The 23,442-nt window shown below is 44.2% G+C and overlaps 1 protein-coding gene across 5 annotated transcripts in view; it reads left to right on the top strand.

The window, feature by feature from the left end:
- LOC138814855 (organic anion transporter 7-like) overlaps window positions 1-22,059 on the top strand; it is a 30,444-nt gene extending 8,385 nt beyond the window's left edge. For 2 of the 5 annotated variants that reach the window (XM_070003941.1, XM_070003943.1), the window contains exons 4-11: window positions 7-161; window positions 257-425; window positions 3,095-3,218; window positions 9,814-9,929; window positions 11,515-11,729; window positions 12,962-13,070; window positions 13,796-13,999; window positions 21,161-22,059. In XM_070003941.1, coding sequence (XP_069860042.1) covers window positions 7-161; window positions 257-425; window positions 3,095-3,218; window positions 9,814-9,929; window positions 11,515-11,729; window positions 12,962-13,070; window positions 13,796-13,999; window positions 21,161-21,221 — 1,153 coding nt within the window. In that variant the 3' untranslated portion in view covers window positions 21,222-22,059. The remainder of the gene's footprint in view (window positions 1-6; window positions 162-256; window positions 426-3,094; window positions 3,219-9,813; window positions 9,930-11,514; window positions 11,730-12,961; window positions 13,071-13,795; window positions 14,000-21,160) is intronic. The other 3 variants (XM_070003942.1, XM_070003944.1, XM_070003945.1) reach the window with 3 other exon arrangements.
- Window positions 22,060-23,442: the final 1,383 nt, after the last annotated feature.

Genomic DNA, 23,442 nt, shown 5'->3' with positions numbered 1-23,442 from the left:
CCTCAGGTTTGGAAGGAGGCTAATTATCATCAGCTGTGTGTTGAATTTGGCCATTGCTGACACATGCGCAGCCTTTGCTCCCACCTTCCTCCTTTACTGTGTCCTGCGCTTCCTGGCTGGTGTGTCCAGCATGGGCATCTTGATGAACAGCTCCATGCTCGGTAAGTATGTCTTCCCACCATGAGCATTTTCCTTGCCTTGAAGGTGAACTTAATACCCTACCATGGTTTGGGATGAAAATTCACTTGTCTTTCAGTTGTAGAATGGACAGGACGCAAATTCCAAGCCATGGCGATGGTCCTCTTAACCTGTTCTGCCAGCTTAGGACAAATATTATTGGGAGGGCTGGCTTATTTTGTTCGAAACTGGCACATCCTTCAGCTTGCACTGTCTATACCCATCTTCTTCCTACTTCTGTTCACAAGGTATGAACTTTCTTTTGTTTTCCATTTTTCTTTTTTTTTCTTTCTTTCTTTTTTTTTTTTTTTTGTTGTTGTTGTTGTTGGTTGTAGGGCCTGAAATCTGGGCCTGGCACTGTCCCTCAGCTCTTCAGCTCAAGGCTAATGCTCTGCCACTTGAGCCACAGTGCCACTTCTGGCTTTTTCTGTGTATGTGGTGCTGAGGAATCGAATCTAGGGCCTCATGCATGCAAGGCAAGCACTCTACCACTGAGCCACCTTCACAGCCCTGAACTTTCTTTTTTAAGAGATCTGAGATCCTGGATGAGAGATACAAGAAATTCAATTGGATTCTTGATCAACTTCTGATATTTTACTCTCCTTATTCATAGCTATGTGTGACTTGAACATTGGAACAAAAAGTATTATAAGCCAGGTGCTGGTTGGCTCATGCCTGTAATCCTAGCTACTCAGGAGACTGAGATCTGAGAATCACAATTCAAAGCCGGCCCTGGCAGGAAAGTCTGTGAGACTCTTATCTCCAATAAAAACCACTAGAAAACTGGAAGTGGCATTGTGGCTCAAGCGGTAGAGCGCTGGCCTTGAGTGAAGAGCTGAGGGACAGTGCCCAGGCCCAGATTTCAAGCCCCAGGACCGACAAAAAAAAGTATTATACTTCACTTTACTATTATAAGCAAATACCTTTGTGAAACTGTATCTGCATATTGCAAGAGATACAGTTATCCTAAAAATGATTCAAGACTGGGTGGGGGGGCATGGGGAAGATGGGAAGGGATGGGAAGGGGAAACAAAGGAGGAGGCTACAATACTTGATAAGAAATGTACTCATTATCTTGCCCATGTAATTGTAACCCCTCTGTACAATATTTTCACAATAAATATATATATAAAATAAAAAATTTAAAAATTAAAAAAAAAGTTTTATGCTGAAAAAAATGATTCAAGAGATAAAATTCCTGTGTAAAGGGCTGGGATTGTGGCTAATAAAATTCAAAAAACTAAATAATGGAAGATTCTGTAATAGATAAAATATATCTCACTATTTTCAAATTATAAAATTTAATTTAGTATAAGCACATATAAAATGCAGTATGGTTATAATAATATACTCTAATTACTAAAAAATAAGCAATTCTATGGACCAAAAGTGTTAAGATGGTAATTGAACTTTTGCAAATGTATTTTCCTTCATGGGGAAAACATTTGAGGATGGTATTTCATTGTCAGTAGTTTTCATTTGTATATGTGGTTTGGGAAGGAAAACATAATGGAAACCTTAATGATTATTGTCTTTGGAGGTGATATTAGGTGACAGAATTGAGAAGCAAATGTCCCTCTAGTACTGTTCAATTATGGAGCAATATGGATTCCTCAGTTGAAAACCATAGGCAGAATGGATAACTTACATCCTTTGTTTTTGGATCCCTTCCTTTCCTCTCCTTAAAGAGATTTCAGAAGGTTTAAAAAGAGCTATGATTGGGGGCTGGGAAGGTGGCTCAGTGGTAGAGCGTTTGCCTTGCAAGCATGAAGCCCTGGGTTCAATTCCTTGGCACCACATAAGCAAAAAGAAAAAAAGCCAGAAGTGGTGCTGTGGCTCAAGTGGTAGAGCGCTAGCCTTGAGCTGAAGAGCTGAGGGACAGCACCCAGGCCCAGAGTTCAGGCTCCACGACCGGACCCAAAAAAAAAAAAAAAAGAGCTATGGTGGGAAGTGGCATTGTGGCTCAAGTGGTAGAGCGCTAGCTTTGAGCTAAAAAGCTCAGGGACAGCGCCCAGGCCCAGAGTTCAGGCCCCATAACTGATGATAAATAAAAATAAATAAACACATAGCCGGGCACCAGTGGCTCATGCCTGTAATCCTAGCTACTCAGGAGGCTGAGATCTGAGGATCACAGTTCAAAGCCAGCATGGACAGGAAAGTCCTGAAACTCTTTTATCTCCAATAAACCACTAGAAAACCAGAAGCAGCACTGTGGCTCAAGTGGTAGAGCACTACCCTTGAGCTGAAGAGCTGAGGGACAGCACCCAGGCCCAGAGTTCAAGCCAATGGGGGAATGGGGGGCGGGGGGAGGGAAGGGTTATGGTGTTAGTTCAGGACAGAAAGCCTATTGAGTTAGGAGTGATCCTCAGAAGTGACTGTAGATTTCATTAATACTGTGAGCAAAATCCAGATAAACAGCATGTGTCCTTTAGCAAACTCATCCATTGTGACATTTGTCCTCCACAAATCTTTGTAATTCTGTGCCCTCATTAAACTAAGGCCGGTTTATCTTGCTGGTGTTCCAAAAGTTACCACAGCCATGAGGATCAGAACTGGCTCCCATCTGAATGAGACATTTAGTAAAAATTAATAATAATTAATTGGGGTATCCATATTTCAGGGAAATATGAGTGTCCCTCATACACCAGCTCTGTGAGCTGGGTAGTCAGTTTTCACAGAACTCAGCATGGAGTCAGCATGACTCCAGGCCTGCATTCCCGGAAGCCCAGAGTATCATGTGCAGAGGTCATTTCCTGTTTCCCGAGGTATGATGACACATGACGCATGATGCTAGTTCTTGGTCCACCTGAATAAATGGAAGGGATGAGAATGAAGGAGAAAGGAATCTGAAGGTTGAAGGGGGAGTGAAAGTGACCGTGTGAGAGTTGACTACACTTCCATCATCGTCTTTGGTCAGGTGTCTGGCAGAGTCTGCTCGGTGGCTGATTAGCACCAACAAACCCCAGGAAGCCTTAAAGGAGCTGTGGAGAGCTGCGCGCATAAATGGAATGAAGAATTATAGAGACAAGCTAACTGTGGAGGTGAGTGAGATGGCTGTTGGTTATAAGACACAGGGAAGACATAGCCCAACATGTGTACTCCTTAGTGACAAAGATTGTCCCGACCCGAAGGACTTCAACGAGGGCAATGAACCTAAGCAAGAGGGAATGAAGGGACAAGAGACATGAAGAATGACAGCAAGACAAGGATTCTGATCAAGCTGCAAATTTTTATTTTTCACACAGGGGTATTTATATGCTTAGAATAAGGAAGCTTGTTCATTGGCCGTTAAGAAAGCTTTTTCATTGGCCGTAGCAGCTGCAGGATGTTTGCTTAGGGCAGGGTGAAAAGGTGGTCCTTAGCAGCTACAGGGTGTTTGCTTGGGGCAGGATGAAAAGATCGGATTCTGTTAACAGCCTCAAGATGTTCCAGTGAGATAGTCAAGCCTATCATGTTGAAAGACTCCCTTTTGGCTTCCGACATCTCCCCCTTTCTTATTTAGAAAGTTTACCATCAATTGTAGGGTGCTCTTTTTAAGGGGGTGACAGAGGCTCTATTCCTCTAAGGGCCCAGGGTTTTTCTCTGCTCCCAAGTGAGCGTCCTCACTCGGGGAGGGGAATTTTACAGGCCCTGGCATGTTTTTTGAGGAGACGGCTTGTGGGTATGCATGCCAACCGTCATGCACCAGAGCTTGCCACTCAGGGGTCTTGGGTTTTGGGGTCTCGCGGATCCATCCCCCTGCAGTCTTACCTGAACCCTTGATTTGAGCATTTTTTCTTCCTCCCATAGGTGCATCCTCCCCCAAGCGGAGGGGCCTATAGGAGGAGGGGCGAACCTATCCCTTATGGCAAGTGCGCAATAGGTCTTGCCCGTTGAATGGTCAGGAGTTATGAATAAGGAGAAGGGTTTTCTAAATAAGAAAAAGGAAGGGAGGGGTTCCCACTGGAACAAGCTCATGGCAAAACACTAATTAAAAGCCTGGGGTAAATCCTAGATCTCAATGCCTTGGTCTGCCATGTCAAGGCAATGGTGATGAACCTGTATGGGCTTAGAAGCCAAAAGATTAATCTGTTATTTAATAAATTCAAACAGGAGGGTCCACATCTGGAGTTCTACCTGCATCTGTAAGAGAAAAGGCATCATTCTCGGGGGGGGGGGGGGGGGAGGAGAAAGGTTTCCCCTGGGTTGTGATAAGCCAATCATCTGTTTTATCAAGCGTTCTGGCAGCCACCTTGGGGCCGATACTAAAAATCCGAATACCCAAGCCCATGTTTATCTGTTTTTTGGGTAGTTTGGATGGGCTCAATGATTCCTTGGCCTGATTTTCCAAGACCCGTACCAGGGACAAAATCCATACGGAGCATTTGATGTGTAACCACAGAATTGGGACTAGCAAGAATAACTTCCATCTGGGTCAAGATACCCTGGCCCCATAGGTTAACAGGGAGGTCAGGAACAACAAAAGGAGTAACAGTTCCCCTGTTGCCCTCTTTGTCAGTCCAATTAAGAACCCTGGAGCTGACCAAAGGGTTTTTTGACTGCCCTATACCTTTAAGGTCAGTTAGGGACAAGGTAAGGGGCCAACTTGGTGGCCAATATTTTTGGGAAATAACTGTGGCATCTGCACCAGTATCCAAAATTTCCTGAAACTCCTTTCCTTCAATTCATAGGGTGAGGGTGGGTCTTTTTTGAGTGATAGGCTGAACCTAATACACATCAGAAGACCCCAAAGAAGCAGTTCCTCGCGGTGTGGTCTGAGCAGTGGAAGAACCCCCTGAATTTAATGGGAGCAGTACCAATTGTGCAAGCCTAGTTCCACTGGAATAACTGCAATTCCATTAATGGCCATGGCCAAAATTTTTATTTCTCCTGTATAATCATTATCAATAATACCAGGAAAAACTTGGACACCTTGTAAGGTAGCAGAGGCTCTTCCAAGAATAAGGGCACACATATCAGCCAAGGCCAGTGTGCAGAGTTCATAATCAAGGGACCGCAGTTCTTTTAAAAGTTGAAGGTGTTCACGCCTATGTTGAAGGGACTCGCGTAAAGGGGCCAGGTTAGGTAAAGCGGGGAGAGAAAAAACATCTGGATCTGGAGGGGCAGTGGGCCCTTGAAGGGCCAGGCTACAAAAGGAAGGGGGCGCATAGGAAGGATGCGGAATATTTGGGATAGAGCATTTAGTCTGAGGTAGGGGGTGACTGAGTAAGGGGGCCAATCAGACTGACGATATTGGGCCGCCTCCTCTTCCAGGGTGGCCTTCTCCTCGGGATTTAAATTATCCTGAGGGGAACGGGCAGCCTGGAGTACAGGATAAAAATGTTCATCTACCTTTTGAGAGGGAGTTTCAAGATATTTTAGGGAGGTTTTAGATTTTTGAACAGGATTTTCAGTAAATTGACCAGCAGGCATATCTAATACAACCGATGGGCAAGCCGCGGGGGGGGGGGGGGGGGGGGGCGAGAGGCATGTTGGAGAACCTCCTCGCCCGTTTTTACAAGTTTTAAAATTCCATTATCAAATAGAGAACATTTTAAAATGTCATTAATCAAATTCCAATAGGAAAAGGCGGTCGCAGGAACCTTTTCCGAACCAAAGATTTCATAATAATCTGTTAAACAATCTCCTACTCTTTGCCATCTTTTTGCATCTATGATTCCTTCAAAGGGGAACCAAGGACACACGTCCTCTATGAATGAGAAAAATAATTCTAAATCCTTTTTCTTAATCTGCGTTCCCCGTGTCTTGAGGGCCTCCTTGAGGTCTGACAGAAATAGATCATGTAACGATATTGCTTGTCCCATGGTGGGTCACTCACCTTGCTTCGTCTTCACTACCTCCTGGATCTGTCTCTCGGCGGGGTCTGTCGAGGCGATCTCGGACTGTACTTGGCCAAGTTTTCCCGGAGGACGGCGTTCCTTCCTTAGTCAGAGGCTCGTGCCCCACGTTGGGCGCCAGTTGTCCCGACCCACAGGACTTCAATGAGGGCAATGAACCTAAGCGAGAAGGAATGAAGGGACAAGAGACACGAAGAATGACAGCAAGACAAGGATTCTGATCAAGCTGCAGATTTTTATTTTTCACACAGGGGTATTTATATGCTTAGAATAAGGAAGCTTTTTCATTAGTTGTTAAGGAAGCTTTTTCATTGGCCGTAGCAGCTGCAGCATGTTTGCTTAGGGCAGGGTAAGAAGGTGGTCGTTAGCGGCTACAGGGTGTTTGCTTGGCCAGGATAAAAAGATGGGATTCTGTAAACAGCCTCAAGATGTTCCAGTGAGATAGTCAAGCCTATCATGTTGAGAGACTCCCTTTTGGCTCCCTACAAAAGATGAACTGTGCTAAAAGCATTGGACATGTATATTCCTATTTGAAAGAAGTTAAAAGCACTCTGACTTTTTATTCCTTTCCCCTGAACATAATTGATGAGAGGCCCACCACAGAATTTTATTGTTACATTTATTTAATTCACAACTCTACTTGCAGTTTTCTGGTGGCTAATTGGAGATAAAAGTCTCACCAACTACTTTGCCTGGGCAGGCTTTGAACTTCAGTCTTCAGAGTAGCTAGACTCATAGGTGTGAGTCACCACCACCAGGCTATCTATTGCCATTTTTATTTCTCAGTATTTCTTACACTACTTAGTGCTGTAATTCCTCCTAATTTCCTTCCATTCCTACCCTTATTTGGTATCTTCATAGTCTCAATGTCTCTTTGCTTTCTTTCCCCCTCTAAGATTAGTATAGTTGGTGGTGGTTGTTTTTAATTACTTATTATTGTATTTCCCTAGTGGTTTTATCTATCCATTGTAGTTGCTTCAGCAGATCAATCTCTCCCCTCTCACAAAACTGGGCCAAGTCCCTTCACCACTTGGGGCAAATATACAGCTACTGAGCTACACCCCCAGTCCAGTAGTAAAAAACTATACCTGAAATCTGCTATCACTCCATCCTGCCCTGTCATTGAAAATACTTCAACTGAAAAATGGACATTAAAGCCTCTAACCTGTAACTGTAACCCCTCTGTATAGCATCTTTTTTCTTTTTTTTTCCAATCATGGGGCTTGTACTTTGGGCCTGGGCGCTGTCCCTGAGCTCTTCAGCTCAAAGCTAGTGCTCTACCATTCGAGCCACAGTGCCACTTCCGGCTTTTTCTGCTTATGTGGTGCTGAGGAATCAAACCCTGGACCTCATGCATGCAAGGCAAGCACTCTACCACTGAGCCACCTTCCCAGCCCTTGTATAGCATCTTTACAATAAAATTTTTAACCATTTAAAATCTTCTAACCTAAAATTGCGCAAAAACATGCAAAGCAGCAAAAAATTAGAAATATGAAAGATTGTCAACATGAAGCCTCTAAAAGTCAACCAATCCACAATAAAGGACACTAATGCCGGGAATTGATGGAATTCAAGACTAAAAATTCACAAGGATGATTAAAAGATTGGTCAATGGAATCAAAGAGCATCCAGATAACACATCTGAATGAATTAGAATATGAACAAACAACTCCTTGAAATAAGGAAAATAAATCATGTATTAAATGGGAATATAATAAAGTCAAAAAATTCTGAAACAGCTTCAAACTTTGAAAATGAAAAGTTGTTTTGTTGTTTGTTTGGTTTGTTGTTGTTGTTGTTTTTGCAGGTCCTGGCTTGAGCTTAGGGCCTGAGCTCTGTCCCTGAGCCTAGCCTCTCTGTGCTCAAGGCTAGCATTCTACCACTTGAGCCACAGTGCCACTTCTGGCTTTTTCTGTTTATGTGGTAATGAGGAACTGAACCGAGGGCTTCATGCATGCTAGGCAAGCCCTCTATCACTAAGCCACATTCCCAGCCTGAAAAGTTGTTTAAGGCAAATAAGAAACTCATTTAAAAGCCTCAATACAAAATTAGATCAGACAGTTGTAATTCAAACAATGGTGTTTCCTTTGAAATTAGTTGGAATCTATCATCTGAAACACTCTGAATATCTCAAAATTTCAATGTTGTCTTAGACCCCAGAAAACTAGCAAAAATGAGTAAACACTACAGAACAATCCCAGCTCACCCTGATATGTGATTCTGACATTGAATATATCTGAAGGCCAGACTCATCCACTGCAACCAACGGATGGCCCCCAAGTTTAAGGTCTCCTTAGGAGCCCATTCTCAAATAACAACAATAGTAGTACTAGTAGTACTAGTAGTAGTAGTAGTAGTAGTAGTAGTAGTAGTAGTAGTAGTAACATCAAGGGATTTCACAATCAAATGTGGAAGATACCACCTCGCTTAATGAAATTAAGTCCTGTATTTTGTTCTGGAGTCTGTTGGGCACTGAGCTGGAAGTGTTTGGTGGTGGTAGGGTTAGAACTCAGTGCTTCAGGCTTCTTTGGCATACTCCCTTCCTCCATCTACCACTTAGGCTATCATCCAACCTGGCTTTTTGCTGATTGTCTTCAAGATTGTTTAGTTTTCCTCACTGAGAAGTTCCCTGAGCTTCCTTCACCCTCTATGTTACGCTTCCCACCACTTTTATGCCTGCCATTTCTCTGCGCGCGCGCACTGCTCCTGGAGCTAAACTCAGATCCTGGGCACTATCCCTTAGATTTTTTGTTTTGATTGTTGGGCTTGAACTCAGGGCCGAGGCACTGCCCTTACCTCTTTTGCTCAAAGCTAGCTCTCTACTACTTTGAGCCACAGCTCCATTTCTGGTTTATGAGTCATTAATTGGAGATAAGAATCTCACAGGGACTTTCCTGCCCCAACTGGCTTTGAACCTCAATCTTCAGATCCTCAACCCTCAGCCTCATGAGTAGCTAGGATTACAGGTGTGAGCTGCTGGCACCTGGCTTTTCTCTGAGGTTCTTTGCTCAAGTCTAGCACTCTGCCACTTGAGCCACAGCTCCACTTCTGGCTTGTTGGTTGTTAATTGGAGCAAAGAGTCTCATGGTCTTTCCTATGCAGGTTGGCTTTGACCATGATCCTCAGATCTCAGTCTCCTGAGTAGCTAGGATTACAGAGGCGAGTCATGATTGTCCAGCTTCCAATTATTTTTTTTTTTTATTTTTTGTCAGTCGTGGGGTTTGAACTCTGGGTCTAGGCACTATCCCTCAGCTCTTCAGCTCAAGGCTAGCACTCTACCACTTGAGTGACTTCGGGTTTTCTGAGTGGTTTATTGGAGTTAAGAGTCTCACAGACTTTTCCTGCCCTGAGTGGCTTTGAACTGTGATCCTCAGATCTCAGCCTCCTGAGAAACTAGGATTGCAGGTGTGAGCCATGATTGTCCATCTGCCATTTATTTTTTGTTTGTTTGTTTTTTGGGGGGTCCGGTCATGGGGCCTGAACTCTGGGCCTGGACACTGTCACTCAGCTCTTCAGCTCAAGGCTAGCACTCTACTGCTTGAGCCACAGCACCATTTCCGGCTTTTTTCTTTTTGCTTATGTGGTGCTGAGGAATCAAACCCAGGGCCTCAGGCATGCAAGGCAAGCAGTCTACCACTGAGCCACCTTCCCAGCCCCTGCCATTTATTTTTTGATGTCTACATCTTCCCACTGCACAGAAAGGCTTTGCATTGAATTTGTCCTTTGTGAGAGCCTGGTGCTCCCTCTAATGCCCACCAGTTTCTGACAACTGAAGAGTTTCTTGTTCTTGTGGTTGAAGGTGGTGAGAGCCACCATGAAGGAGGAGCTAGAGGTGGCAAAGAAAAGAGCTTCTCTGCGCGACCTGCTCCATGCTCCCTCCCTGCGTAAGCGGATCTGTCTCTTGGCCTTTGTGAGGTAGGCTTCGCCCCGTTACCATTTCAAGAGGCATGATTTGTATTTCTCCTGTTCAATGGCTCAATCTTTGGGAGTGGTCGATTTAGAGATAAAAGGCAGGGGCAACATGCCCACAATTGCTATGGCTAGGTATACCCAAAGGTTTTGAAAACAGATACAAAACTAATTTTAGCATGAAATATTATGTTTATCATATGACATGCCATGCTTGTCACCAGAGATTGATGCTAAGAAATTTAAGCACAACCAGATTTTGATTCTGAGTTTCTCTGTTGCTTTTTTTCCCCATTACTAGATGTAAGTTTTTGAACAGCTAAGTGAATATATATAGACATATAGAGAAGTACATATCTTGACAAATATTTCTATGGATAAGTTTAAGCCATTCACTTGGAACATGATACAGGAAAAATCTAAAACCCTAGAAAGACTCATCATGTCCCTTTGCCCTCTAAAATGCTTAACAATAATAAAGGGCTCCTTCTGCATACAACTACTTTATGATGATTTAAAAATATAATCATTTGTATCCAAGCACCAGCAAACCCAGCATCCTAACTGTTAGGTTTTTAAAAAGAGGTAGCCGAGTAAGAACAGCAGCACACACGTGGTATTCAGGTAAGGGGTAGGTTTATTCAGTAGACCTGCTGGGACCAGGCAAGGTTGGAACTCCACGTGGCTGGGAAAGGCCTGGGAATGAGAGACAGCTGGGAAAGAGAGGAAAGAGCTAGAAAAGAGCAGCAAGAGCAGAGAGAGCTAGAAAAGAGCAGCGAGAGAGATCCTCTGGGCCTGGGCTAGGCCTTCTCTTGGGTATGGGCAGAGAAAGGTGTGGCCATATCAAATTCAGACGTGACCTCAGTGGATGCAGATGTGACCTCTTCCAGGTGTCCCAGTTGCCTAGGTAACACAGGTACTGGGTGGAGACTTTGCTGCGAGGAGGGTGGAGTCTGCTAGCCATCCAGGAGCGGACCTTACACTAACAACCTGGGCAGGAAAGTCTATAAGGCTCTTCTCTCCAATTAACCACCAAAAAAGCCAGAAGTGGAGCTGTGGTTCAAATGAGAGAAAGCTCCAGCCTTAAGGGCAGAAAAAAAGAAAAACTAAAAATAGTGCCCAGGTCCTGAGTTCAAGCCACGAACTGGCACATAATAATAAATATTAAAATTATTATTAGAAAGAAAAGAAATAAAGCTGGGCACCGGTGGCTCACACCTGTAATCCTAGCTACTCAGGAGGCTGAGATCTGAGGATCACGGTTCCAAGCCAGCCCGGGCAGGAAAGACCATGAGACTCCTATATCCAATAAATCACTAGGAAACCGGAAGTGGCACTGTGGCTCAAGTGGTAGAGCACTCACCTTGAGCTGAAGAGCTGAGGGACAGTGCCCAGGCCCAGAGTTCAAGTCCCATGACCGACAAAAAAAAAGAGAAGAAAAGAAATAAAGTGACAAAGAAAATAGAAAGAAAATAAAGTGATAAATATGTCTTTGTTTTCCAAAACTGACTACCTCAACCTATGTTGTTGTAATCTACAGGACATAGTCTGTAAACTTTGTGATATATGATTTATTCTCTATTCACTACAGATGTGCATCATTCTTGTCAAGATATGGCCTGCTGCTCAACCTCCAGCACTTGGGAACTAATACTTTTCTGCTGCAGATTCTCCTTGCTGTACTGAGCATTCCAGTTAATTTTGTATCACTTATTTCACTGAATCACCTGGGCCGTAGAATAAGTCAGTTTTTTTTTATGTTCATTGTCGGGACCTCCATTCTGGCTACCATGCTTGTGCCTCACGGTAAGGAAAACACACGTGGTAGAAAAGAAATATCTAGATGACACATTTCTAAAATGTTCCAACAATTCCCTGCAAGCAATCTGGGCATTGAGGTGACATTCTGACATTTATGTGCAGGGAGAGGAGCCAAGAATAACTTTATTTTGGTTCTAACATAATTTTCTTCATTATATTTGATAAGTATGTAGGTACAGCTGTCATTTCTGCCAGCTTTCCTCTAGGCCAGCAATAGACATAGTAGGTCTACATCTTGTATTTTGGTCCTACTAAGACCACACTATACTGTCCTTTCCTCTGTCTAGCTCTTCATTGACAATTCATATTTCCTAAACTCTGTTTGTCCACTTATGCACCATTTATGCAAATTCAGTTTGGAGAATTATCTTGTGAGAAAGTAGATACTACTTGTCATCAAATAAAGAAAAAATACAAGTAACAGTTATGGATCACTTCAGACTACCTTAGAGTCAATTTTACAAAATTAAATGGACATATATAATGAGAAAGAAAAGTGCAGGTGGTCACCATGTTTTTCTGAACTCACAGAATAGTAGTGCGTTTTGTAAAATCCCAAACTGATAGGCTCAGATCCTCTTACATGTCAGCCTGGACTTCAGTGTGCTGCTTTGCCTCAATAATGACTCCAATGTCTCATGCTCTCCTTTTGTGGAGAAAACTATTGTTTCTAAACTCTGAAATTCTTACTAAAAGAAGCCTTTACTCAAGATTCTTGACACATCATCATAGATCTAGCTACTCTCCAGGCTTTCCATCCATGTAGGACTTGCACAGTACTAACCCCATGTTGTGGGCACATGGGTCATGGCTGTAAACTCCTTGAGGGCCAAGATAGATCCTGCACACACCCTCAGCAGTTTCTCACATGACAGTTCAACATTATGCTTGAAGGGCAGAGGAGACACTGGGCAGAAAAGAGAAAAGTGAACTCTGCTTCAATTCCTCAACCTCTGTCCCTCTTTAGCAAATGTCAGAGATGCAAAGAGACTGAGTACAATCATTCAGAATCAGTGATCCATCCTAAACCAAACTGTGTAGAAAAGGCACATTTCTCACTTATTATCCACTGCAGGAACTCTGCCTCTGTTTAGTTCCTCTGTGATACACTTTAAGCCTGTACACAATTCCAATCAAGGTGTTTGCCATTATGAGCAGGGAACGCTGATTGTGGCAGCTGGGACTTCCTGACTCTCTCTGGTTCTTCCTCTCTCCAGAAATGCAAACCCTCCGTCTGGTTCTCTCAACTCTGGGAGGAGGACTTGGGAGTGCTTCCCTTTCCAGTTTGCTAACCCATGCACAGGAACTAGTCCCTACCGTAATCAGGTACAGAACCTCATCTGTTTGCTGTTAGGATCAGACCTTTCTCAGCACCTTCATTCTTCAAACTAATTAAAAAAATAAAAAAGGGGGGCAGGATATTTCACAAAGGCAAATCATTGCAATGAAAACAACTCCAGCCACAGTTGAGTGAAAGCTTGCTTTTGCCAAGGTACTGTGAAATCCACTGACTATATCATTCCTCTAGGCCTCTTGCAATCTTCTTGGTGTTGTTTGGAGTTTTTTTTTGTTTTGTTTTTTTTTTTGTCAGTTGTCGGACTTGTACTCGGGGCCTGGGCACTGTCCCTGAGCCTCTTTGTGCTCAAGGCTAAGGCTCTACCCCTTAAGCCACAGTGCCATTTCCAGTTTTTGAGTGGTTAATTGGAGAGAAGAGTCTCATGTGGACTTTTCTGCCCAAGCTGGCCTTGAACCATGTTCCTAAGTACCTAGGATTAGAGGCATGAGCCATTGGTGCCCCACTCCTGTAATCTTTGGTATTACTTAAAAGTAGATGCCATGAAGAGTGGCATTGCTAAATGATACACAGATGTCTATGTATGCTGTGAGGAAATGCTAGCAAAGCAACAGGAATTTCAAAGGCTAGAGTCAGTCCACAATCTCCATATGTCTAAATACACTGCTTCCTCAATCCCATAACATAAGTCACAAGTGCCACAGTCCACGTGAGTATTTCTAACATGTTATTTCTGTATTGTGCTTTGTGCTCTAAGGGCCACAGCCTTAGGAATCATTGGAATTGCTGGTAGCCTTGGGTCCTCACTGTCTCCCCTGTTGATGATTCTCGCAGTTTATTCTGCTCCCTTGCCCTGGATCATCTATGGTGCCTTCTCTGTTCTTGGTGGCTTTATAGTCCTCCTCCTTCCTGAAACCAGGAACCAACCACTGCCCGACTCCATCCAAGATGTGGAAAATGAGTGAGTTAATCTTCTGGCTGTTCCTCACGAAGTCCTGTGCTATGGGTCTGGGAGGAGGAAGGTCAAACACCATTGAGGGCCATGGTTTCCCAACAGACCTAGAGAGGCTCTTCCTAACTAGTCTATGCCATTGGTACAGGAAGTATCATATCTATTATGGTTTAGTTTCATCTTATCCATTTATGTGTTTTGTGTTAGGAGGCTTTCTAGATTACACAGAGGGTAACAGCAAGACAAGTACTAAGTAAGGGAAATTTCCTTCTCCCCTATATATCCCAATATGACCCTGTCCATTTTAGTGTTGGAAGCACACCCCTCCAGTGTCACAAAATGAATAGATACCCAAAAGATAGAATTTGTCAAGGCATTTTCTTCTGTGTACAAGGGTGATCTGCCACTCTCCCCAGAGCTAGGCCGGTGCCCTGGGCAGAGTGGCCAGCTCAGTTTGGCCTAACCCAAAGGGTAATGCTGCCCCTTCTCCTTTTTGCTAAGGAGTCAGGCTCACATTTTCTTTACAATCGGTTACCAGGGTGATGGGGTAATAAATACAGGAAGTTAGAGAACACTCTAGGCATCAGTGAAAGAACGCTGCTAGGGAATGGGCAAAGGTATACATTGTTCTCATCACAGCTGGCTGGAAATAGGGTTGGGAATAGGGACACTGCTGATGGGCACAGTTGGAGGAGGCTGGTAAGTCAGCACAGAGTTCCCACTTTAAGGAAGAATGTCTAATCTTCAACTCCATTGGTAAGGACTCCTACTTTTGACATTGCGGGCAGTTTACAAACAGAAGGTAGTTACAATTGAAATGAACAAGCAAATAATTCCAGAATATATTAGTATAAAGTGGTTACAAGTGAAGGGTCCCACATATCCGTGCCACGGGACTGGCAGGTAGGCAGGCACAGGAGAAAGATTATTACAAGGTTCATTAGAGGAGCCATATTTGCCCCAAGCAGGAGTCCATGGCACCTGTCCCTGTCCAGGTAGCAGGAGGGTCTGAGGGTCTGAAGTGAGGTAGAGGGGAGCCCAGGTGGAACTGGGCAGAGAAAGGAAGGGGCCAGCTGTAAGGAGGGAACTCCAGGGATGGGAGCGGCTCAGGTCTGGGTAGAGCTGAGGACCAAAGTTGAGCATAATACTAACATTCCCCACCGTGTTGTTTAATAAAAACAGGGGATACCAGGCCAGGGGGTATGGGCAGAGGTTGTTTCCTCTGGAGCTACTTCCTGCTGTAAAAGGGTGAAGTAGTCAGAGGTCCCTTTTTCATTGCTGGGCCAGGAAGCATCTGCTTGACAATGGTTGGTAAAGATCCTCCTTTTTGAAAGACAATAGTTATCTAAATGTAAGACAGAACTAATAAAAGGCAAAAAAATTGTTGTCAGTACCCCAAGAGAGGAGTATGTCATGGAGGGATTGATTTCCAGAAGGGACAATCAAAGACCTGAAATTGCCTTTTCTGTTTCGGATTGGAAACTGACTCCGGGCATCCTGGAGGAGGGAGAATAAGACTTTTCCTGCTTGGATCACAGTAATCTGAGAAGGAGGTAGCAGAGATATTTAAAGGCACCAGAACCAATAGGTGTCTTGGGCTCTTTTGGCTACTTTCTGCTGGCCTGGGAGCATCAAGGAATCCCTGGAGCTGGGTCTTTAGGGTCCAGGTCTTGTTGAAAGAGACTTTTAGAAAGGTCAGGCAAAAGCTGACAAGGTGGCACGGTCAGTAAACATGAATGGCATAGGAGAACACACATTGGCCATGGGCCGGAAAAGTTAAGCCCAGTTGTGGCACATTACAGGGAAGGAGGAATAACTGGGCTCAGGGCAGGAAGGTGGCAGGAATGGGGTATCTAGGGTCTTTTGGGCAACTGGGTAAGGGAGAGTATAATGGACTGGTTGGGAGTACCAGTCAGAAGCTACTATAAATACAAATAGCAGGTAACAAAGGCAAGACAAGGGCTGGGAAGGTGGCTCAGTGGTAGAGTGCTTGCCTTGCATGCCTGAGGCCCTGGGTTCCATTCCTCAGCACCACATACGCAAAAAGAAAAAACCCAGAAGTGGTGCTGTGGATCAAGTGGTAGAGTGCTAGCCGTGAGCTGAAGAGCTGAGGGACAGTGCCCAGGCCCAGAGTTCAGGCCCCACAACTGGACCAAAAAAATAAATAAATAAATAAATAAAAATAAAATTGGCTGTTTCAAGTTTTGGAATTTTAGTGGTATTACTTTGCCCAATTATGATGGAACCATGTGATCAGTTTAAAATACAAAACTTTGTCAACAACAAGAAACTTCTAGTAAACAGGAGACATGAACAGATACATGGCATAGTATAATGGCGCCACTGGACAAGTCAGCGTGGGGAGGGTCACAGAATCAGTTGAATTACCATGATGCCAAGATGGTGCATCCACCACATGCTCAATGCTAGTGAGAAGATTTAACAGAATTTAATCATCTCCATGCTTACTAATAATCAAAAACCTTTTATCTAAACTTTTTGTTTAAAACAATGTAATAATTTTTTTTTTTTTTTTGGGTCCGGTCATGGGGCCTGAATTCTGGGCCTGGGCGCTGTCCCTCAGCTCTTCAGCTCAAGGCTAGTGCTCTACCACCTGAGCCACAGCGCCACTTCCGGCTTTTTTCTTTTTGCTTATGTGGTGCTGAAGAATCGAACCCAGGGCCTCAGGCCTGCAAGCAAGCGCTCTACCACTGAGCCACCTTCCCAGCCCCAATGTAATAATTTTTTACACTTTTGGTAGTATCCAAACTTGTTGACCTTTTTATGGAATTTAAAGTTAAACTCATCCATTTTTTTAATTTAATGAGTATAAACCAACTATTTCTGGGCTACATTCTTTCAGGGATTTACCAAGGCATTTAGTTTATCTAATACTTGTATGGAAGAGTGCTGGGGGGGAGGGGATTCCCAGGGGCCCAAAATTTGACCAACTTTGACCCACCCAGTACTCAACTCTAGTTTTGTCCCAATAGTTTAGAGCATTTTACCTATCAATTGACCTTTGGATACCTTTAGTTGGAAGAAGGGAGAGGTTACCAGAAGCTAATTTTAGAACAGCAAATGCAGAGTTTAAGGGGAGAAAGTGTTTTACTTGCCCGAGAGCTTACAGTAGTGGAGTTTTAAATTTGGGACCAAATTTGACTCTGATGGGGGGCTCAGCAGCACCCCCCTCCCAAGGCCCAGGTGGCCTTAATGTAAAGAAATTTAGTTGGTGTCCTTTCCATGGTAGTAGTGGCCAAGAGCCAAGTGCTCGCCACAGAGCATCCCATGTGGTGGTGAAGTACCCCGTTTTCGGTTGCCCCCTCACAGACCACCAGAGACCACGATCAATGCAAACAGCAAAGAGTCGTTTATTGCAAGTTCGAGCTTGGTCCTCTGCGCACTCATTAACCGCTGATGCTAAGAGGTCCCGAGCATAGAAACAGCACAGTTTTTATAGTATTGGACAAACAACTTTAAGGAACTTTTACATAAGAAATTACATGATTGGTTAACATTTAAAGCAAGCTAAGCTGGGCAAATATGATTGGTTGACCTTTACAGAAAAATGTCCTTGGTCCATACCTTGACAAAAAAAAAAACAGTTTTGAGTCACACCTGGACCAACAGAATTCATGGCATGTCTCACCCTGGGCTCTGAAATTTATCAGAAAATTATCGGAACCGAAACTCTTAGCCCTAGGTCGCTGGGGGGCAACGCCACTTGGGAGCTAACACCTGCCTTAAGCAAACGCCATCTATGGCGCCAAGAATTGTGCATGGCTTTCTGTCATAAATTCCTAGCATTGTGGCTAAAGTGGGCCACGAGTTAAGTCACAGAACTGAGATGGGGTCTTAAGTAAAATGGAATTGCTTAGGTTTTCATTTTCAATTCTCTATTCTTCTAGAGCATCAGGAACCAATCATGGTCCCCTAATTGGCACAGTCTTTTATATTTACAGTTTGGTATTGGGATCTCAGAACTAATAGATGGACTGCACCATCTCTTTTTTTACAAGGTCCGATCGTGAGTAACAAAATTAACAGTACCAAAGGCCCTTACATTTTTTTTCCACCAGTCCTGACTCCATATATCACAGCTAACTTAATTTTATACCAGCTGTACTCGTACGCTCCAATTTTTTAGACATACTCATACCATTTGTTACATACTTAAACTTTCTGAGGTCTGTCTTCCTTTTTTAATAAACATTTTAAGATAATCCTTACTTTTTAAACCCCTTCTTATCCAGAGGATAACAATTGCTTCCCAAATCTTTCCCAAGGCTTTCTTTACTACCCTCCTCTTCTTTACAATTCCTTGAGCTTCTTTGTGGCTAGAATTTAAAACTGCTTCTCCCCACCCCCCCCCCCACCCCCACCCCCCCCCCCCCCCCCCCCGTGTGGAACCAAGTTATCTCAGAACAGCCTCAAGGCACCACTGTGATACAGAAGCTTGCTAGATTTTAAGGCTAAGAGCAGGGCTGGGTCTCATTCCTTTCACTACCTATACTGATAACACACTCAGCAGGTAATCACCATACCAGAGCCAAACTAGGCTGTGGCTATACGAGTGGATTTCCAGTCACTATGCACTGAAGTGTCTAAGGCAAGCAAACCAGTGATATCCTTGTCCCCAATGTCCACTATGGGAATAGAGAGGGTTTCTGGATATCACCCAAAAGAATGTCCCACAAGATTTCAGTTTCAGCAGCTTTCAACCAGGATGCAGTCTCAAGTGATGGAACCAGGCAGTTCAGTCTACTTTTACCATGGTGGAGGTAGTCTAGGTGACGATGTAGATTTCCTCCAGGTAACTGTCAGGCTGTCATCGAACTTTACCCATTAGGGTGTGCTGCAGCAGCAGCAGCAGCAAGCAGGGTCTCTCAGTGGCTCCAAGGGACTGTCACACTTTGCGCTGGGCTGCACATTTCTACACAGACTGGTTAAGGATACATTACATAGGCTTGGCCTCGTTGGTTTTCAAGACTGTTTAGACAATAGCCCAGGACAATTTACCAAAATGACAACTTTTTTTACTAACCAGATATTTTTGTAAACAGACACAAAAGGCTTAGTCTTACAACCATCTCCAACAGATGTAGTCTCTACACTTGCACACCTGTGGTATTTGGCTCGTAATAGCAGGGGGTGGGGGGCACCAGAGAGAAATGTCGCCCTTGGCCACGGTAGGCCCTAGCAGAGAGTTCTGGGCACTTGGCCAAGATTTCAGTCAGATGGCAGGGGTGGGGCTTGGTTAGCCCACGAAGACCTAGGTGGCCTTACAGACAGAACTACAGAAATTGGAAACCCAGAACTCCAGTTACTGGTTACTAACCTGAGTAGGACTTAATTAGCAGTGTTGGATGGGCAGGTAGAGTACTCGGTCAGGAGAAAGTTACCTTGGTGGTCTTCTGGCAACCAGAGTATAGGATATTGGGACAGGTCCCGGGGCAGGTGGTCAGACCTCCTTCTGAAGTAGAGGGGGAGCAAATTCACTGGGGAGCCTATCACCGTATGGGCCACCACGAATGAAGGGTCCCACACATCCATCCCACGGGAGCACACAGAGGCAGACAGGCACAGGAAAAAGATTATTACAAGGTTTATTAGAGGAGCCGTATTTCCCCAAAGAGAAAGCACATGGCACCTGTCCCTATCCAGGCAGCAGGAAGGCCTGAGGGTCAGAATGAGGTAGATTGGAGCCAGGTAGATCTGGGCGGAGAGAGGGAGAGGCCAGCTGTATGGTGGGAACTCCAGGGATGGGAGGGGCTCAGGTCTGGGTGGAGCTGAAGACCAAAGGTGGGCATAATACTAACAAGATGGAGACATTTTAATTTGATGGCAAAGATTGCTTTTCTCGCATTAAATATGGTACAAACATGCAGATACAAACATTAGCACCCTGTACAACCTTCTAGACACTGGAACCTCTCATCCCAGCAAGTGGTGATAAGGTGCTTGCAGTCAGCATTTCCTGTAGCTTCAGATCTGCTCCATCACTTGGGGGAGATCACAGAAAGCTCTAGAGAACCTCTGGCAAATGACTATGTAGAGTTGGGGAAAGGTCTAATTGTGTTGTCTGTGCGATTCATTGTGAATGAAGGTGTTCACAAAAGAGAGGAAGGTGAAAGACCCTAGTTCCTTAGGATACTTTCGTCAACGGGAGGGCGCCCCAGAAACTCAGACTCCAGGCCGGGAGATGCAATAAGCAAGAGGAGTTTTATTCAGCGTTTGCGCAGCAAACGGTCTCTCTGCCTCGGCAAGGGAGAGAGCCCCGAGCAGCGGTTACAGGCTTGTGATTGATTAACATTTGGCCTAGTTTGCTGGACTTGCCAGGTGGTCCTTATCTTGGGTCCCATTTGGCCACTTAGGGAATTTCCAAACAGAAACTAGAAAAACATATACCTGTTTGTTCTTTATCTATGACCACAGACCTTGTCCCGGGGCCGCATCTGGACTCCAAGACTTTTTACTCAATTTCTTATTTCCAGGAAGGCGGGAGGGGGGGGAGGGGAGGGGGGTGCTAGCACGAGCAAGTTTACAAAAGCGAAATCAGCAGTTAGCAATTGTAAAATGTAACTCTAATTTTTAATCTTTCAGAAGGGAGTGGTGAATAAAGGATTTCTTTTTTTTTCTTTTTGTTCTTGTTGTGCTTGAACTCGGGGTCTTGGCACTGTCCATGAACTCTTTTGCTCAAAGTTAGCACTCTACTACATTGAGCCACAGCACTACTTCCAGTTTTCTGGTAGTTAATTGGAGCTAAGGGTCTCAACAACTTTCCTGCCCAGGCTGACTTTGAAATGGGATCCTCAGATCTCAGCCTCCTGAGTAGGTAGGATTACAGGCATGAACCACCAGCACTAGCTATAAAGGGTTTAAAAATGAAGAATGAGGAGGATTTTGACCTTGGTATGCATCCCAATTTTCCCACACACCCCCCTCCTCTTGGACTATGTCAAAATGTATACAATTTGTAGTAGAAATGACCAGAACTGCCTTTGCAACTACTTCCAGAGAGACTGGTTTCGAATCTTTAGACAAGGCATTGATATGGCCAAGGCCGAGACATGAAAGATAAGCTTTTCCTAAAGAAGGCATGAGATATGTGTTTTCTTGGTGTCTTTTCATTTACATGTGGCCTTGCTGTTTCTCTTGTATCTTTTCCAGGAGGAAAGGCTCAAGACAAGCAAAGCAGGAAGATACCGTCATCAAAGTAACGCAGTTTTAAGCAATTCTGGTAATTGTCCTAGATCTACTGAAAGAGCAAGAAAAAGGAAAAACAAGATCAGTATTCTTCCCACGTACTAGTAAATGTTTTTTTTAATGAATTGACATATTAGAAAACATGGATCACATTTAAACGTTTGACACTGAACTACTGTCTATATAATAGCTAGTTTAATCAGAATCAGACAGTTGAAGGAAACTGGAATGTCTTGAAAGGAATCCTGATAGGAAATACTTTTGTACCTATGTACTGCTTTTCCAGGTGAGGTGCTGTTAATTCAGCTTTGTGTGGCTGTGACAAAACACCTGAGAAAGCTCACTGAAAAGGGGCAAAGTGTTATTCAGGGCTTTCAGTCCATAGACCCTTGACTATTCAGGCCCTGTGCAGACATCTCCTCCCCTCCTGCATAATCCTCCACCCAGTGTCTGTGTTACCTATGTAACTGGGATACTTGATAGCAGTCATCTCCCCTCCTCTGAGGTCACATCCTGGGCTGCCCAGGTCCTGCCTCCCAGCAGAATGTAGGTGGGTCCCAGGCTCATAGATCTCATACAAATCCAGTGTTTCCACACCTTTCCCACAACTGGCCACACCTCCCCTCCCTACCCTCCCCCACACACACAGATAAGTCCTAGATAAGTCTTGGCCCTGGGGTGGCAGGCCCCTTTTCAGCCCTGTGCTTCTCCACCATGCACGTGGGGCAGGCAATTTGGAATAAATAACTTCTCTTCCTGCCTGGATCCCACAGTGGTGTTGTCATTCATTGGGGACCTATTTTAATTTACCTTACAACTATACTGCTTCCAGGCTTGTGGTGAGTCTGTACCTCATAGCAGAAGGGTGTCCTAGAGAAGAGTTGCTCTATTCATGGTGGGCAGGAGGGCTGGGGGGGGGGAGAGAAAGAGGGGGGGAGGAGGAGTAAGAGAGAGGGAGGAAGTTGGAGGGAAGGAAAAAGGGATATTGAAAGACAGAGAGGGGGATAGACAGAAAGAGCGAGGAAGGAGGGAAAGAGAGAGGGAGAGGAGAATGAGAAGAATCACTGGATACAATGTCCCTTTCCAAGGCGTGCCCCTAGTGATCTACTTCCTCTTACTAGACTTCATCTTCTAAAATGTCATTCCCCTCCCAGTCACACCAAGATCTAGAGAAGTTTTTAACAAATGAGACTTTGGGGGATATTCCAACTAGCATGGAAGATAGGACAGGTTTCTGTTTTTTAAATTTATTGTTATTCTAGAGGTGATGTACAGAGGAATTACTGTGAGAGCTGGTAAAACCAAGCTGTGAGACCTGAAAGGATTGCAAGCTTGGAAAGCCTTCTTCCAACATACTCACAGACACTGACAGTTTCCTGAAAAGGCCAATCAGTCCTGGCTTAACTAAAATTCAGATTTCTATCCTAGGTGTAGGCTAATTGGACCCTAAACTGCCCCAGAGCCTGGAGGTGTAGACCAAAGTTTATGCAAATTGTAAGCTCTTTACTGTTTAGCTCTAGTTCTGGAGATGAAGAAGTCATCTACCACTTGCATACAGAATATTGTCATGTTGATGTTTATATCTTACTATCTGCACATACTTCCCTGTATGAAACACAATAAAAACTTTGGTGAATGAAACCTTGGAATCTGAAGCTGGCAGAAGGCTACAGATCCCCTGATACCCCAATTCCAATACCCCAATCCTCAATTCCATGGCCCGGTCTCCATTACTGCCTCATCCCCAGTCCCAGCGGGCGGGTTGAGACAAATAATAATTACATGAGTCGGGTAATGAGTACATTTCCTTTCATACAGTATCTTCTGTTCATTCGTTCATTCTCAGGCCCTCCCTCCCATCTCCGTCCACTAGTTGGATAGTTCACTTTTATCAATGTCCAGTGCACTCTATACTGTACTTTTTCACCCTTTTTCCCCCGAGTTCTGCGCCCTGCCCCAAACTCTCCCAAAGATGTACTCATGAATATGCCATACATAAAGAAAAGAAGGCAGTTGTCATAAAAACTAAAAAAAAAAAAGGTGGGGGGAGAAGTCTCTTGTTTCTATATCTTGGTGTTCATTTCAGTATATTTATTATTTTATATAAAGATAAAGAGGCACTTAGGCATTGTAATTTTGTGTTCTCTCCTAAGTGTATGCTCTTTTGGCCTTACTGTGTGTACATATCTAGAATCCTGTATAATTTGTCATTTCCCAGTGCATTTTAGATCTAACTTCCACATATC

Source organism: Dipodomys merriami, unplaced genomic scaffold (genome assembly GCF_024711535.1).
Source record: "Dipodomys merriami isolate MVZ:Mamm:240054 unplaced genomic scaffold, mDipMer1.0.p SCAF_617, whole genome shotgun sequence".
In the NCBI taxonomy this organism is placed as follows: Eukaryota; Metazoa; Chordata; class Mammalia; order Rodentia; family Heteromyidae; genus Dipodomys; species Dipodomys merriami.
This window is presented reverse-complemented; position numbering and strand designations above follow the sequence as displayed.